The sequence below is a fragment of the Pezoporus flaviventris genome, unplaced genomic scaffold (genome assembly GCF_033815535.1).
Source record: "Pezoporus flaviventris isolate CSIRO_AGI_PZ_B2104156 unplaced genomic scaffold, CSIRO_AGI_Pfla_v1 ptg000066l, whole genome shotgun sequence".
Classification (NCBI taxonomy): Eukaryota; Metazoa; Chordata; class Aves; order Psittaciformes; family Psittacidae; genus Pezoporus; species Pezoporus flaviventris.
Genome location: NW_026892614.1, coordinates 15656109 through 15674280, shown reverse-complemented (window position 1 = coordinate 15674280; position 18172 = coordinate 15656109). Strand labels below are relative to the sequence as shown.

The window sequence follows — 18172 nt, the reverse complement described above, 5'->3', positions numbered from 1 at the left end:
TGCTTTGTTAGTCTTCTCTCAGTTGTTGATAATTGGTACATTGTTATTGAGTGTTTAGTAAATGCCTAACATTCGAAGTATGAGTATGTACTTCAAGAAAAACATTAACAGATTTGATAAACCTGATTTTTGGTATTCCTTTAGAGGTGGTTGTACAGTGCAGTGAGACCCTGAGCTTGTATAAAGAAAAAAAACCTTGGTGTTTGTTGCACTAAAATAGGGACAAAAAGTGCAGACCATGCCCCAAGAATAGGTAAAATTACACCCAACTGTGGAGATGCCATACTTGTGAATGGTGCTGAAGTAACAAGAGCTTCCCAAGGGTCATCTAGCCTGCTGATGGAGGAGAGTGAGCAGAGATTCCCTTGTCTCTCCCTCAGCAGCCTTTCTGTTTGCCTTCCCAATAACAAAAATGTTCAGTCAAGCACGCTGAAGCCTGAATGGCAGAGCTGGTAAAGCTGGAGCTTACTGTTTGGGCTGCCAGGACTCCCATACTCCCATACTCATATGTGGGGGAAGGGGTGTCAGTTATAGTCCTGAGAAATTGTGTGAGCTGTGGAGGTTTTCAGCTTAAACTCAATCCTGTGTTCAGTCTTCCTCCCAGTCTGGGTTTCCAGGCATTTCAGAGGTTGCTACATCTTCCATCACTTGAACGAGTTAAAAAGAGTGAGAAGAACATTTTATTGTAGGTTTTGGGATTCTTACTAAGCATGGAAATGCTGAAATTCACTAAAAGTAATTACCATCAGTAATAAGAATGTGGTTTGTGAGCCATTTTCAAATATGGTTTCATATAGATGGAATATGAAATACATGCCTTGTTTAATTTTTTCCAGCGTGTAGCTCGTTCCCAGGAAGAACTCCGAGATAAAGTTTTCCAGCCAGAGAAGAATCGTTTGGAAGTTGTTATACGGAAGGATGTAGAGTACATCGATCGGAAGTCAGACAGCGATCAGTGGATGAATTCATCTGTGGATTCTAGCACATCTAGCCAAGAACACCTGAATCATTTAGCCAAACCAGTCTCTCCTGGTTCTTGCTTAACTAAAAGTGGACCTGGCCGTTGGAAAACTCCAGCCAGTAGCCAGCCAACTCCAGTGGCCATTTCCCAGCCCATCAGAACAGATCTTCCCCCTCCACCACCGCCTCCTCCAGTGCATTATGCATCTGAATTTGATGAACTACAAATGGATTTGCCTCTGCCTCCCCCTCCTCCTCCAAATCAGATAGGAGCACAAGCATCCTCTCAGGTAGCTGCTGCTGAGCGTAAAAAAAGAGAAGAGCATCAGAGGTGGTATGAAAAGGAAAAGGCACGTTTGGAAGAAGAGCGAGAAAGGAAACGTCGTGAGCAGGAGAGAAAACTGGGCCAAATGCGTTCTCAGCCACTAATTCCTGCTCAGCCGGTGGTTCCTCCGGTTTCCCTTCAGCAAGTGAAATCAGAAAAACCGTCAACTTTGCAGAGGCCTCAAGAAACAGTCATTCGAGAGCTGCAACCCCAACAGCAGCCTCGGACTATAGAGCGGAGAGATCTGCAGTACATCACTATTAGTAAAGAAGAACTGTCCTCTAGTGACAGCCTCTCTCCTGATCCCTGGAAACGGGATGCTAAGGAGAAGCTGGAGAAGCAGCAACAGATGCACATTGTGGACATGCTGAGTAAAGAGATTCAGGAACTTCAGAACAAGCCTGATCGTACAGCAGAAGAAAATGACCGTCTCCGCAAGCTCATGCTTGAGTGGCAGTTCCAAAAGCGACTTCAGGAATCAAAGCAAAAGGATGAAGATGATGATGAAGAGGAGGATGATGACGTGGATACTATGCTCATCATGCAGCGACTGGAGGCAGAAAGAAGAGCAAGGGTAAAAAGGGATAATTTTTTCTAGACAAAAGTATTGTAAATCTGTATCTTGGTTGGTTCTTTGGCTTTGAGTATTTTGATGTTCTTACAGGGTAAAGGAGGATGAAGCTTTCTTAAATACCTTGAATTTTAATATTGCTAACTTACAGTGGCTTCACCAGTTAACTGATGTATTATGAAAGTATCATAGCTACTTGTTAGGTTAGCAGTTGAATTTACTTTTCTGCTTGTGGGGAAAGAAACTCCCTTGGGATAAAGGGATTTTGCCATGTACCTGGACTAGGATTAGAAGGTTAAATATAGCAGGATTTTGCTTACATGAAGGTAAACAAAAACATTTGAAATGAAACTCTGTAAGAGAATCAGTAGTGTGATTCCCATTCCACCTCCTCCATTCCTTCTCCCCTTCTGTGTATTTACCCCTAAGAGTTCTTACTTATAGTCTCAGACCTGAACGCAGGTACTGAATGCATGCTGTTCCCAGTGAACTGAACTGAGATTCCACTTGCTGGTCTGCTCCAGGTAAAGGCATATGGCAGCTGCTACCTCTGCCTTTACTACCACCTCAGTGATGACCCCAGCAGCGCTGGAGGGGAAGCATCAGGTTGAGACATGTGGTTTGGGTGTTGTAACAACTAATATACCCCGTCTAGGGCTCCAGCTCATACATACCTGGATTTTGCTTGGTGTTCAGTTTCATCAGTACTGACAAGTTTTGCTTACTTTGCCTTCAGTACTGTGAAAGCTCATAATATACATAATAAGATAACACAACTGAATAGTGTGATGGAGTTTTTATCACTCTGCTGGTGGCTGTTGTCTCAAATCTGTTGTTACTGAGAAACAATACAGGAAAACCTGTTTTTCTTTTCTAAATAACAGCATGGATACCAAAGTTACATACCAGTAGCTGTGCTTTCTCAGGCTTAAAATCTATCTCTCTAATATGCTGAGTGTCTTCTGTTTGTTTATCTTGAAGAGTTGACTCACTTCTGTGGTATGCAGTTTTTAATTCTTGAGAAATGTATGGACATGCTTATTTTGACATTCAGAAATGGTGATGGGCTTCAGTCGTGTTTGAGTTCAGGATTGTTTTGGCAGCTTGATTTCCTAAACTTGCTCTTCTTGTATTTGCTGCAGTCTGTATTGCTTTCCTTTTTTTCTTGTGGCTAACTTTATTACTGTGTAAAACAATGGATACCTCAGAGTTGGAAACTGAACAAAGGAAAAGCTAAATATATCTTTGGCAAGCAGGTTGCGCTAAAGCCCAGCATCACTAACGTCTAATTTGTAGCACATAGGCAGTTACCTATGGGCATAAAAAAATCCATGCAAAACTGCCATTTTAACAGTGTCTTTAAAATTTCACTGTAGCAAGGCTTAAAAAGCCATGTGTCATGAATAGAAAACCAGTTGTGTTGCATAACATTTTATCAGTCTTCTCCCCAAATGCTGGATTTAATATGCTATTTGTGCTTAAAGTTCTTCCAGCGTTTTGGAACATTTTGGAACTAAGAAAGTTGTCTTGAACTGAAGCAATGTTTGCATTTGGTAACATTCACTGTCTGTACTACTAGAGATGCAGTAACTCACATCTCTGGAGAGTCACCAAGGTGCTGAATGAGTCAAATCAGTGCTTATAAAAAAGCTGGATTATTGATTGTTCTGATTTCTGTATTTCAGGATGATGTCAATTCAGTTCCTCATTCTAAAGCAGCTGACTTAACAAATAAAAGAAAATGCTTTGAAAATGGCACAAGTCTAACCTATCTTTATTTTCACTGTGCATCTTTCTTTTTTTCCCCTTTCTTACTACCTGCAGCAGACTGCTGTGCCAGCAATCTCTGTTCTAGATTTGGTATGTTTGTTTCTTTCTCTTCAATATCTCTTTCCCGTTTCAATTCCTGATGTTACTAATAACCACCCTATGTGCTTTGGATGATGATTTGGCATTTTTGGGTGTTCAAAAATCATTGTGACACAATCAGCAGTAAGTTAACTGTATGCATGCATTTGAATGTTTCCAGATGTGGTGACTGCTTTCCCTGTGTTTCCTTCCTTTTAGATGTTGTGTTCTGCTTGCAGGCTTGATTTGTTGTAGCAGTGATCTAATTTCAAACTTTGATGTTTTGTGCAATGGTGTTTATAAAAATCTTACTAACAACTTCGAATGAACATGCTGTGAGGCAAGATTTCCTTCCTTCCCCACCCTGGCAGATTTTAGAATAGCTCTAGCAACACCATTCCTTTCCAATTTGAAGTGAAGTTGTCCTGAGAGCCTAATAGGGCACACTGTTACAGCACATGCTGAAACACTGGTGTTTACAGGTGTCACAATTTTCTCATTAAAGGGAAAAAATGGATTGTAAACTCTGAAATTGCTTCTGAACTAGTATCTCCAAGTAGGTCACATAAACGTGCAATTATTAAGTTACCATATAATTTCAGTTTCAATTGGTTAATACCATTCTCTTGTGTCTAAAACATGACAGGCTTTCAGATTGGAGCAGTAATTGCTATGACTCTGGCGAATTGTGTATTTTATTGCTCCCATTGGAAATGGGTGCATGGGAAAAGAGTTCTGTAGTCTTCTAGAGAAGAAATACATCCCTTTCAAAGAGTATTTCTATGTAATTACTGTACCAATTTGAAAGAAAGGTAATGCTTGCAAGTCCTGTTAGTATAATTAACTTGTTCTGCTGGAAAGAACTGTAAACGTGACTGTTCAAAATATGGTTTTGAACATTCAGCACTGCTTTATTTGAACAAAAAAATAATCCTCTTTTAAAATGCATACCTCGTATGATTTGCTAAGTCTGTCTGAAGTGGTTGGTTTTGTATGTGTGGTACATGTGTGTTAAGCAGATGACAGCAGTGAAACAGGTAAAGCATGTCAGCTTTCTGCTTTAATGGACAAGCCAAGCGTCACGGATTTCTCAGACTTGGTATCTATCAATATTTTTTCTTATTACTACTCTTATTTTTTTTTGCTTAAGCCCTGGTCCCCTGTGCTGTGACTGTACAGATAAAGTACTGTGCTAAGCTGGCTGTAAACTTCTGTATCTTTCTGCTTGTGAAGGCAGACAGTACCGTCAGCTTTAAAAATGGATTAGACAAAGTCATAGACATCACGCCTGTAAACTGCTGCTCAAAGGATTAACAAGGCTGCACCAGCTGACATCTCTAGTACCGTGCTGGGGAAATACTAGCAGAAACGTTCAGGATCGTGTGCAGCTTCTTGCTGTGGTCAGAGACAGAATACTGCACTAGATGGGTCCATGGCCTGAATCAGTTGAGGATTTATTATGTACATAAATTTAGCTTTAAAAACAAGAAAGAAATTAATTCTGAAATAGGTGGTGTTGAGCACTGTACTCGGAAAATACCTCTGTTTTCCTAATTTCATACTGTTCACATGACTTTCTGGGCATAGCGGCGTCTATCCTTTGCCACTTCACATACCCAAGTAGTTACTGCTTTGTTTCTAGAAGAAAAATCCGATGCTCAGTGCTTCTTATATATGTGTAAGTGAGCACTGGTGATAGCTGCTGTGCTAATTAGGGGGCTGGTGAAAGATGACAAATGTATGAATGAATGAATTGTGAGCTTGGCTAGTGTGTATCTTTTTAAATTCCCTATGCCACTAACAGATCTGACCCAGCTTTAGTCAAAAATAAATAGGTATACATTTAAGGTTCTTCTGGATCATCTTTTAAAACATTCAGAGCAGTGCTCGGAGAAATGAATTTTGTCTGGAATCTGAGCCTTCCTGGATGCCTGCCAGTGCCCTTGATATCTTAACGTTGCTGATACCGATCAGCGCATCAGCTCCTCTATGAGGAGCCAATAGCTCAGAAGAAAAGAGGCCTTTTTTGCCATCCTAGGTAGAAGTAGTGCTGGAAGCATATGTGGTGGTGGTAGGGAGGACAGAGCTGTGCAGCTGAGCAAACTGTTGGTAGTTTGCAGTAGAACTGGGACAGAGCAGGGGGCAAGAATAAGTGCTTTGTGCTAAGCTGCTTCATGCAGTCGCAGCTGGAAGAATGCTCCTCTCTGTCACGAATCAGTCATTTCTACCTGGTATAATACAAATGCACTGCTTTGGAGAAACCCTGGAAGTACAGTAAATCAGATGAGAATGTGACTTTCTAAGTAGAGAAAAGCTAATTGGGATAGAGAAGTATCAAATCAAAATATTCAACCTGGGAATCTAATAGCCGTCTTACTAGAAATGGGACATGAAGCTAGTTTTCCTTCGTGTCTTGAAATTTTGGGATAAAGTTTGAAGTGAGTAGTGTGATAAATACAATTAAAAACACGTGCCTGCAAAGTACTTTGGCATGCTTCACCATCTTACCGCTCCCTGCCTTGGTGTAATAATGCTCCAAAGCAGGAACTAGTTACTAATGGTAAAGAAGTGGAATGTCACTCTTAATAGTTGCTCTATTCCTGCTTCTGTCTTACTTAGTAAAAAGGCCAATAATTATACGTATATGTTATGTTTAGCATAGCCTCTGACCTGGATACAGTCGTCTTAGCAATCATTCTGGTTCAGATGTTGACAGCAGTTCCCAGGTGGGCACCCTGCCCAGTTTTCCCTTCTATCTGTTAGTTAAGGTCACAAGAAAGTAAGTCAGTCCTACTCCCCCTTTAACTTAACTTGAAAAATTTTCTTGTTCAAGTGCACTTGAACAGAATATGTGCTGCTAAGCAAAAAGGCATCCGTGTTGTAATCTGGGATCAGGAACTGCCGAGTTTTTCTCCTAATGCAATTGGGCCAGAGTTAGGGAATGTTTCTGTATTTTTTCACTGTGCAGTTCCCTCCCTCCCCTTCACCCTTTCTGGGTTTTTGGTTTTCTTTGAGAGGAAATTACTTCTCTTCTATAAACCCTTCTGAGTTACTGCCTGTCTTTCCTTTTGACAGCAATATTATCTCTTTTGCTAAAATAATGTCTTTTTAATAACCCAGACAAGAAGAGGTCATAATCCACATAGGGAATTTGTTAACTGCTCTACTGTATATGCTGAGCTTCATCACTATATTTATGTTGGGCTTGGTTAGGAATGATAAAAGTTTTAGCCCTAAATAAGGGAAATTTACTCAGAGGTACCATCCTCTAGTATACATTTGCCAAATGAGTGCCTAAACGAAATGAATTAATTTTGTTCTTTAGCTTTCATGCTCCAAAATAGTGGGTTTTAACACTTGAAATGAGAGGTGTTTTCACTGCAGTGAGTCCGTACAGCAGCTTGAAGATACAGAAGGCAAATGTTTTCAAAACTACCTGTTGTACAAAGTCATAAGATGCCCATAACAGAAATACTGCATGAACAGTGGGGGCAAATTATTACCAGATTAGTAAAAATAAAAACCCAGAACAAAACAACCTTCATTTTTTAGAATTGATTGGAAAATTGATTAGAAAACCTAAAGTTTCTAAAAAGACCCACCACATTTCCTGTTGATTAGCGGGCGGGAAGAGATACCTACATGAAGGTTGTCCTCACAGAGTCTATTAAAGCTCAACTTCTTTTCCTATATCCTTACTGCTTTGTGTCTTAAGGTCCTTTCTCTGTAAATGAAACCAGAGTGTAAAAACAAATCCAGAGGCAGAGAAGTATCTAGGCTGCATGCAGCTTATAACAAGATCCAATGATTTATTGATTTATAGCAGTTGATGTAAAAGGTGGGGGGCGGGGAGGGGTGTCACTTTAAAGCATATGCTGCAGTAAGAAATAACAGCATGTTGTCCATTTAATTTCTGCTTGTGACTGTTATTGTACTAGTAAATATTCCTGTCCATCAAGGGCTTAGATAGCCTTAGCTTTAGAGAATCATGCAAAGTTTAGATTGTTGCTCAGTTTCATCGGTGCAGTGTTTATCATAAGCATTTATAAAACAGTACTGTTTGTTGGACAACAGTTGTTCATGTGAGCTGTTCAATCTCGATGGTCAAAGATTTTGTTGCCTTGTGCTCTCCTTTTTCCAAAACACATCTGTTTGCAGATACAGATGGGAGATTTTATTTATCTCCTGAGACTATTTGCAGACTTGTTGAATGAGCCTGTTACTTTAAATGGATTGACCCTTTGACTAATGAGTCAGGATTTTCCGGTGCTTAAATACTAATGCAGAATGAAAAACCAATTGGCTACTTGAGCTGTGGGCTGTAGGTTCCAAGTATTTAATTTCACTTTACTGTACCTATGAGACCATGATTGCTGAAGCTGTCTGGAACTCGAGTCTCCTCAGTCTTCTGCTAGGGGTTCATGTAGGACTGCTAAAAATGTCAGAAATGTCTCTCTGTGTGTTTTGTGGTTTTATGTATGTAGTTCTGTGCATCTCTTCCCTTCCCACCCTCTTCTTATTGATTTTAGAGAAACCAGCGTAACAAAGTGTACTCTTAACAGCTGGAAATGATATTGGTTTATTCGTAGTAAAGTGTTTTCTATAGATGGGGTTATTTTTAGATGGAAATACTTGGGTTAAATTTGTTTTGACCCGTGTTACTCACAAACAACCAAACAATTGAAGATGCATCTCCATTAGTTACAGGATGAAGAGCGCAGACGGCAGCAGCAGTTGGAAGAAATGCGCAAACGAGAAGCAGAAGACAGGGCCAGGCAGGAAGAAGAGCGCCGACAGCAAGAGGAGGAGCGGACCAGGAGAGAGGCTGAAGAAAAGGTTGTGGTCTTCCAAGTGCTGCAAGGGTTCTGACAGGCCTCTCCTCTTTAGCCCAGCCAGTAACACTTGGGTCAGCAGGGGTTAAATGCACCAGCCCCATTAATAAGGGTCATGACCCAAGGCTTCGATTTATCCAGTATAAGACAAAAAGTAATTAAACAGCTCATTCATGGAGGCTGGAGGATGCAGAAATAGTACTGTAGGTTCACCATTTGTAGGTGCTCAGTGGTGTCGAGGGCTTTCCTTCAGAGTCTTCTCTGGAAGTTATGACAGAAATCAGTTACCTCCTGGTTTCCTTCAGCCCCCAACATAACTTGGCTACCCTCTTTATTATACTACCTTAGTTAATGGTGTTGGGGTTTGCTGTGTCTCAGAGATGGCACTTAAATTCTGCAGTAATTGTTTGATGCACATACAGAGAGAAATGCAAAACACAGTGTAGTGAAGATGGCTACTCCACATTGTCTTCCACGTCTGGACTATGGGAGGAAAGGAATTGGTTGGTTTCTAGAAAGAAAGTAAATAATTCCAGCAGTTAGGTCACTGTGCAGTCAAGCAGATTCTAAAGATTCAGGCTTCTAGGTTCCTTCAGAACATTTGAGAAGCTTAATTGTTCAAAACTGGGCAACAGTAAAACCAACCAAGGCTTTCTTAATTTTGGGCAGTGACACAGCCAGATGACATTTGGATCACCTGCTTGGAAGGGTTCTCACTGTCAGATCTTGACTGACACACTCATGTATCTACCAGCTCAGAACTTGGTACTATCTGACCACTACTGTTGTTTTAGAGAGTAGTACAAGGCAATGAGTTTCATGTCTTTGCTCTAGATGAATAAGATCAGATTTACTTATGATTTTTCTAGGATAACTGACTCACAGAGCTGAGCGGATAAGCAGATATGGTGGAATTCTTTTTTTTAGACACATGGATAAAAAGCAGAAAGGATGGTTGTTTGAAATGCCATCATACTCCCAGCAGAAGTTACACCATGCTTAGGCAGAAGGTTTCTTGTAGCATACAGTTTCCAAACATTTTCGTTATCAAACTAACCCCTGAGTAGACCTTTGTATTAATTTATGATGTGGTGTAGACTAAAGAGCTGAACAGAATTAAATGCTATTTAGTTCAAAGCCAATAAAAATCAAACTGGAAAAATACATAGAAGATATTTCATGGCCTTTTAAATGGTGAATAGGCTGATATAAGTATCACTAGCATAGCTTTTTAAATTTTTAATATTTTTTATTTAAAAACATTTATCTGTAGAAAAGTTCTTTGTAATTTGACTTCTATAAGTACCAGTTTCCCTCGTACTTGTATGAGAAGCTTTTGTTAGGAGTCATCTATTCCAAGGCTCTATTGATTAATTTACTTTGTATAGGCATGCAGCAAAATGACAAAGTTCCTTTTTTTAAAGGCTGTAGTTAATTTTAGTTCTTTTCCTCTCCCACAGATTCTTTACAGCTTTATTAAATCTGCCTCTTATTAACTGTGGTTACATTTTGAGCAATAAAAGCTGGAATCGCCCTTAGTTCGCACAGGCAGTTAGTTGCCTTAGTTACTGCAGGTAGAGGTAAATGTGGAAATAAAAGCAACGCTGTGTTGCAGGACAGCTGCCCTGGTTTTCGTAGTAAATATTCTTTGTGTGAGTCCATATGGATGCCCTGCTGATTGCCAGAAAAGGAGACAAAAAAAGGTGTTTGTAGCTTGGTGCTGGAGTGCTTAAATTGCTCTTAGATAGAAATGTCTGTGTTTCTGACCACTGTGTTTCTGTTTCCTCTGGACTTGCAGAGGCGACAGGAAGAGGAGTATTACAGTCGCTTAGAGGCTGAAAGGCGCAGGCAACACGATGAAGCAGAACGAAGATTACTGGAGCCTGATGAGCCTGGTCTGTACAGACCTCCGCTTCCACGGGAATATGAACTCCCATCCCCAACCCCTTCATCTAACGCTCCTCCTCCCCCACCTCAGCGAAACACCTCTTACCTCAAAACACAGGTCCTCTCCCCTGACACGATTTATACTGCCAAGTTTGTTGCATACAATGATGATGATGAGGAGGAGGAGGATTCCAATCTAGCAGGTCAGGATAAGTACTCCAGCACACGAAAATCTTATGGTGACTTTCCTCCTGCCACCCTTAAGCCACAGCAGCCCTCCCGCCAGCCTCGCCCAGTTTCAGATGGCCTCTTTCTTTCAAACTCATTCCAGTCATCTCCAGTCAATGCCAACAGTACTACTGCCAAAAAAAGCCAGCCCCCGCCCCCACCAAACAAACCAAGTGTCATCCATGCCAGCAGCTCTAAAGGTAGACACCATGACCTCAACCGTCTCTGCAGAACTGTCCTCGTGTTTTCAACTCTGGTGTTGTGGATTGATCTCTTACTTTGTGATTTATTTTCCTCCCCACTTAATCACTATTTTCACTGTGGTGATCTGATTTAAATCCTGATCTTAATATCAATTCTCCAATTTTTAATTATTTTGATCTCTCAAATTTCCTTGTTCTTTACCCAAACTCTTCAAAAGCAAAAAATTCCATCTTTCACACAATGAATCAGAAGTGATTTTAACTGTTACTCAACCAATTCAAAGTACTGTTGGTTTTGGCTTTCACTCTGTATCTTTCAGTGATTTGTTTTATATGACTGACCACTGTTTACTCAGGGCATCTGGAAGTGCACCTTTCTTGAACACAGGAAACCTTTTCATATGGGTTCATGGACAGAGCTTATCTTCTGCTTTCATTATTGGTACCAGGGTTCTGTCTTCCAATGGTGTGTGCAAATGGCTTTAAAAATGACCTGTGTAGATGCAGTTCTTAAATACACAAGCATCAAGAGGCATGTAGGAACATGCAGTTAGTTTCACGTATTAGACACCATTCCTGTACTTCTGGCTTGTACAGTGCAGTTCTCTTGCAAAAAGAGACAAAACCCTAAATTTCATCTTAGTGCTTTTTGTCTTTGTCGTTCCCTTCCCTTCTACGTCCTGTATTTCTTTGTCACCTCATCTTGTTTCTTTTACAGCTCCAGGTGGGCAACCATAATGGAGTTTAATTTCAAGTAGAGCTCTAGCTGCTGGTAACTTCAGCAAGGTGTTTTATCTGCAGAGTACTACTTTAGTTAGACTCATGAATTCAAAGCTAGCTCAGTCCAAAGTTCCATGCTAAATTTGTTTAAACCACTGCTCTGCAGGAGGAATCTTAAATACTTTACTCTTGGAGTACGTGTCTGTGTAGATCTCACTCTTACAAATTTGCACTTTATTAGTACAGTATTTCGTCTTTAAATAGCAGCATCGGCCACTGCTTCCCTGACATTTTTTCTCTGCTTCTGTATCCTTCTGAGGGGAATGGTGGCAATGACATTTCCCTAGTTTGTTCCTTTTACTTATGCTGGAAGTCAACAAGTGCCTGATGGTGAACTCCAGCTGATCAAACCATCCTTCTAAAACACAAAGGTTAGCAAAGTCACCTGTGAGGTAGCAATAGAAAGTGTTTATGCTGGCTTCTAGCCAAATGGCTAACTTGTTTACTGGATTCAAGGCTCAGTGACAAATGTGGAAACCTACAATATGGTATATCCCTGATCAACTTTTTGGCCACCTAACAAGTTAGAAAAGTCACTGTTAATCAGAGGTGTGGCGTGTGCCCTGATCATAGGGAGCATATGAGCCTCAGAATGGGTTCAGTCTATCAGAAGCACTTCTAATCCAGATGCAGTAGTGTATGAATCTGAATTAGGGTATGGATCAGGCCAAGCAGGTACATGATACTCTGAGCTTCCTGTGCATCCTTTTTAATTGAGGCTCCAGTCATTGTTTCTGAGCAAGGCATCTTTTCCTTTGCATGGCAGATTAGCTTCTGCTACAGTTGGGCTGCGTTCAGTGCCACGGTGTAGCTCTGCACAGTACTGTGTAGTTTTAATGTTGCTGAAAGAACAGTAGTTCAGCTGTTAAAATTGCTGTCCAACTGGTAACAGCTGATGCTTAGCAGTTTCATTCTTTGGGGTCAGTACAGCACCCAAGTTGCACAAGATACTTGTTTAAAGATAAAAAAACCAACTTTTTATTTACTGTGGTGTTGCCGCATGATGATCTTGTGATGTAGTAGTCCCTATGGATCTTGCAAGCCCGTCTGTCACTCCTGTCTGGCTATGTCATAGGTTCTAAATCTTAAAGGACGGTGAGGGAAGGTTTTAGCTTTTCAGGGTGTTGTCGCTAGACTGTAAATAAGACACACTGCATGCTACCTGCGATGTACTGTCATTACAATGGAAATACTGCCATTATGCCTGCCTCCCATGCATGTTAGCCCTCAGCCAGTGAACCCGAATCACGGTTTTGTATCAGAAGGGCTCTAGCTTTTGAGCGCCTTAAGTCACAAAGAATTAATGAGTTAAAAAATAAGATTAAAGACAGGAAATAAGCAGAAGAGATTCTCTTTAAACACTATGACTATGTTCTTAGCTTGCTCTTAGGAATATTCTGACATGAAACTTTTGGACTGTATGTCTGTACTGAGTTTGTGTTCATTCAGAGGACTATCTTTTTCTAGAAATTCTTATTTGAAACCAACTGTAATAGAACACAAACTGTACCTACCATCACAACACATAGGCTCCCAAAGGCCCTTGCTTCCCTTCCTGTTTTGGCACGTTGAAGTCTGTACATGTAATAAATTAAGTAACTCTGGAACCATCAGTCACTGATTGTCACCTCTAGTCTTCTTGCCTCCCATCGTCCATAACCCAGAATGCCATCTCATATGTAACTGCATTTCCCAGTCCTGTTTTTTGTTAACTTCAATGGAAAAATGAATCTCAGGAAAGTGAAATGTTCAGTGATATTTTTTGCGTGCACGCGTTTGTTTTTCCTGGAAAACAATCAGCAGGACAATCTACAGAGATCTGGTTAGGGGTTTGGTAACAATTAAGGAATATTGTAGTATGATGCTTCGCCTTTAATAACCTAATTCATAAACCATACAACTAATTCTGAATACTCTTATTTCATAATTTTCAAAATAGCCATGAGAACAGGTTAACTTCACCTGATTGCTCAAGCTTCTAAGAAGACTGCCTGCGTAACGTACAAAGCCGTTTGCACAAAATGCAGAATTCACTGTGCAATTTACCATCTCCCATCTCGCTGACTCTCTTACATTCCTTTCCTTTATGGCTCTCTTCTGTTCTCAACGTTAACTCCAGTAAACCACGCTTCTGCAAATTTTGCTCTCGTACCTTCTTCCACTGGGTCTCTTAAGACCATTTGGTCTGTCAACTAACCCAGAGAAAAATCAACACCCAAATCAAAACTGCCAAGCAGGTGGAAGTGTGAACCACAGCATGTGGGCCCGTTCAAAGTAGGGACACGCATGTAAGATACATTTCTGAAATGAAAAAACCTTTCATATGCCTGGCATACCTTGTATGATTTGGTCTGCTGCAAAGTTTTGGTGGAAAAAAATCAGCTTACCACACACTAGCTGAACTTGCTTGTGTGTGCCATATGTCTTACTGAGTATTTATAAGTTACATATACCAGTGGAAGAAGCAAACATTTCCTTTTGTACCAAAGAAGGTTCACAAGACATAACACATGCAATATTGACACTAGAACTGTCTGCAGACAAATCTGAGTATTGTGCTGATACTTTTTACTCTTTTCCTGACAGTTACTAAGATAATATGGTCCTAAATATCAATTAAATTGATAAACTTTTTGATTGGAAAGAAAATGTTTTGTCTTGTGGCCTTTAGAAACAATTAATATAATGTGTAAAACCTGTGTGTTAGATCAAGTTAAACTAAAGGTGCAGTGCTGCAAGATAACTTGCTTGAAATTTAAATTCAAGGGAGGGGGGTGCATTTTCTGAGTGATAGTTTACTTAATGAGACTAAACAGAGACAAAAAGTGTGACTGCTGAATTGCAAAGATGGTATATCCTAATCCTGGCTTACTTACAGCCTTGTAAAGAGCAGTGGCAGCTAACCTGTTCCTTTGGAGCTTGTTGCAGGATATTTAGTGTGCTGCTCTTTCTGTCAATCTTGAACAACCTCTAATGTCTCTCAGAGTAAGCCATTTTACGATAGAGACTGTGAATCAATATGTGCTGGATAAGCTATACAAAATGAGTTCTGGCTCAAAATTAGGAGTAACAAAACTATAGCTGTTTGGGAGGGGGATGGAATTTAGTAGTACTGGTTTTAAATATTAATGGCCTTCGAAATTTATTTCTGATTCTAGTTTGAGATTAGTTCTTGAAAGAAGCACTGCACCTTTTTGAAGAAATATAAAACTTTCATGTTGTAACTGCAGTCTTTCAACTTTTACTTTTGCATAAGGAGTAAATTCATACACTGGATCTACAGGAGCAGCTGTTGGGGCCCATGAAGTGTATCGGGATCCAAGAGACAAACGATCTAAAAGGTGAAGTCCAAGAGTCAGTTAACTTTTATATACCTGGCTTGGCTGTTTTTTATTTCTGTGGGCTATTCAAGAGTTCTTCATCTGGCTCTGGAGTACCTTGGGTTACTATAATATACAACTGAGTTCTCCACAAGTCTTTCGGTGATCTGAAGTACTACATGACAGCAGCAAATTTCAGTGCTACAGCTGAATAAATGGAATGATCAGTGTAAATGAACAACTTCAACCAGTTTAAGTACATTTGTAAATCAGAAGAGTACCTCTCTAGTGGAATTCTTACCAAATTGCTGATAAGCATAAATAATACAGGCTGTATCTTATATGTGAATGGCAGCTTTACTGTGTAGCATACTGAAGCTGTGACTTGGGCTCAGCTAGGATTCTGTAGAAGCTAATTAGCCCAGTTCCTGCGTTTTAACACGTAGTCAGTGATTCTCTGCAGAGCAGACACCTTGGAGCTAAAGTGAAAGTTCTGATCAAGAAATTTAAATATATAGTAAAGCTTTGTTATATGAGGGTTAATCACATATGTAGAGATTAGTCCAGAATGATTTGAGACCTTCACTGTGGTAAAACATAATGCAAAAATCTGTTTGCTACAGGGATAAGGGATCAGTGCAAGAGCTGAGGCAATGATTGCACTTGTAAGCTTTGCCAGTACAGAACGAGATACAGGGGTGTTGCAGCCGCTGCAGTGTACTTCAGTACTGGTAGCTTTCTTTGCTGAGACCTAAAAGCTTTGTCATGAGCCCTTAATTTGTCAAAATGATAGCACAATGTCAGAATTAAAGGTACATGTGGGGAGCAACACCTTGTGAAACACTAAACAGAATCTTTTGCTGTAGTCAGAAAGCTATCAGTCCATACATGTCACTAAGAATTATTATATTTAGGATTATTATAGATAAGAATTATAAAGACTTTTTTTTTCTTCCCATTTCCAGTCAAGATACAGATTTACCTGGAGCACCAGAAAACTTGACATTCAGGGAACGCCAGCGACTTTTTTCACAGGGTCAGGATGTATCCAATAAAGTAAAAGCTTCTAGGAAATTAATGGAACTGGAAAATGAGTTGAACACAAAATAAAGCACCTTATCAGATGTAACTGAAGATCTCTGAATTGAGGGATTGAGATGGGGGGGCACACTACTAATGAACAGAAAATGAATGTTTTCTGAAAGAAGTGACTTTGATTCCTCTATATCTAAGACTGTTAATTAAGATTTAGAGATGTTGCAATAGCAAGAAAACTGATTACTTTGCCAGGAGCTTGTGGTTTATACAATGAAAGCACTGTAAAATTTTAAAGATATGAATCACGTGAAGGTAACTTTTTTTCTTTTCTGTTTTGGGGGTTAAGTTCTTGTGCACCAGACCAAGTAGCACTTGTCAAAGTTCTGTTTCCTGGTGTTCTACAGACACACTTTTGTTTTAGCTGCTGAGCAGAGAGAGTGAGAATAGCTTGAACTGCCTAAACTAAACTGTGCACTAGAAATTAGTAGTTTAGGTTGGTAAGAAGGCAATGTCTGTGCCACCTTAAATAAGACTTCATATGCAAGTCTGACTATGGTGTTCATAGAATGATCAGCATATCAACACATTTTACTATTACTTAGTACTGGATAACACACATCCTGTAGGTAGAACCTTGGAATAAAAATATTTCTAGTCCTATGTATTTTTGGGGTCCAAAAGGGTTGCCTGTCTGTTATTACAGAAGTCTGTATGCTGATGCATCCCCACTGTAAGTGCTTCAGACTTTTGAAAACGTGAAGATACGACCTTTGGATGGTTGATTTATTAAACATTACGTAAGCAATAGCTAGTAGGCTACAGTAATGGCCCTTCATCAGCTAGGACCAAAATGTTAGGAATGTGTAAAAGACAAGGAGTAATGATTCCTGTTCCAAGGTGAGCAGAACAGATAGGTATGTCACCTGAGGAAGGTAGATTAGAAGTTACGAGGCGATTAGGCATGGAACAGTACTGCTAAGTCTGCTATTATCAGTTCAGCAATATCTTTATTTTTTTTCTATGGAGAAGTGAACTGGCATATTAGAGACAGAGACTGAAGTGTGAAGCATCAAATACAGTACTGCTGGTTGGGAGTGGGAGTGTTTGTAGGGTCGTTAACAGAGCTGGTGTGCTAGCAATGGACCATCTCTGCTTATGCTGAGGAAGCAGTGCTAGTGAGCTGCTCCTTAGTCTACCTGGCTTTACTGGCATTCCATTACTGTTGTCCTGAAAATCTTGTTGGCAGTTCAAGCTATTTTTCCACACTGTAATAGCCTTATTTAATTTTAAATTGTTAATTTTTTTCCTCCCACCATTTCTTCAGCTCTGCTTATGTGGCTGATGATGTTGGGAATAAGGACCTCATCAGAGTTTTTCTCATTGTGTGATGTTAAGACAATATATATTGTGATTCCAAACAAATTTTCTATTTGACAAAGCCCTTTACTGGCTTTAGATGATTTTTTTTTTCTGTATCATATTGTTCTCTTATAAATATATATTTAGGAAATTGTGCACACTTCCAAATACAAAGGGGTAGACTTTCACTGCCTTGGGAAAGAAATCACTTTTAATAAGAGTTGTATGATAAATAAATGCAAGTTAATGAAAATTGGAGTGTAAATATTTTTTACGTATTTCAGGTTTCTTATTTGAAAGTGTGCTTTTACCGTTTCACCTGTTAAATATGAAGTAGAAGATTAAACTGGTTCAAAGTGTTAATGAAGGATCTGCATGCTTGCTCTGTCTGTTAATCAGGAAAAGCAAGCCTCTCCCAATTTATCTTGAGAACACTAGCAGCCTTACAGTGACAAATTTTTCTTAAGGAAAAAAACTTATGCTGTGGCTGAATTACTGTTGCTGCTAGAATCTGAAAAAGGCTTAGCAAAAAAATACCTATAACCTTCAGTTGAGTGGATTTGGCCGCTATTGGGCATTCGGGTCAAGTGTGAATATGTGTAAAAGTGCTTTTCGTATTTGTCTGTGCATTATTATGAAAAACATCAAAACTGCTGTAGTTTCCCATTTCTACTGTATTTCACTTGCAACCTATTTTTAATAAAGTTTGTATTGTATTTAACTTTGCATTAAATGTTTTTTTGTACTGTTTGTTATTTGATTCTGCGTAACAGCATTATTGTAAACCAGAGGGACTCCCATTATTATGTTTTGCCTTACCT

General features: G+C 39.7%; 1 protein-coding gene across 5 annotated transcripts in view; it reads left to right on the top strand.

Moving 5' to 3' along the window:
• AFDN (afadin, adherens junction formation factor) overlaps positions 1-18072 on the top strand; it is a 113719-nt gene extending 95647 nt beyond the window's left edge. For 4 of the 5 annotated variants that reach the window (XM_061471369.1, XM_061471365.1, XM_061471364.1 and 1 more), the window contains 5 exons: positions 837-1859; positions 8406-8540; positions 10335-10626; positions 14891-14975; positions 15920-18072. In XM_061471369.1, coding sequence (XP_061327353.1) covers positions 837-1859; positions 8406-8540; positions 10335-10626; positions 14891-14975; positions 15920-16064 — 1680 coding nt within the window. In that variant the 3' untranslated portion in view covers positions 16065-18072. The remainder of the gene's footprint in view (positions 1-836; positions 1860-8405; positions 8541-10334; positions 10627-14890; positions 14976-15919) is intronic. The other variant, XM_061471367.1, reaches the window with a different exon arrangement.
• The last annotated feature ends 100 nt before the right edge of the window (positions 18073-18172 follow it).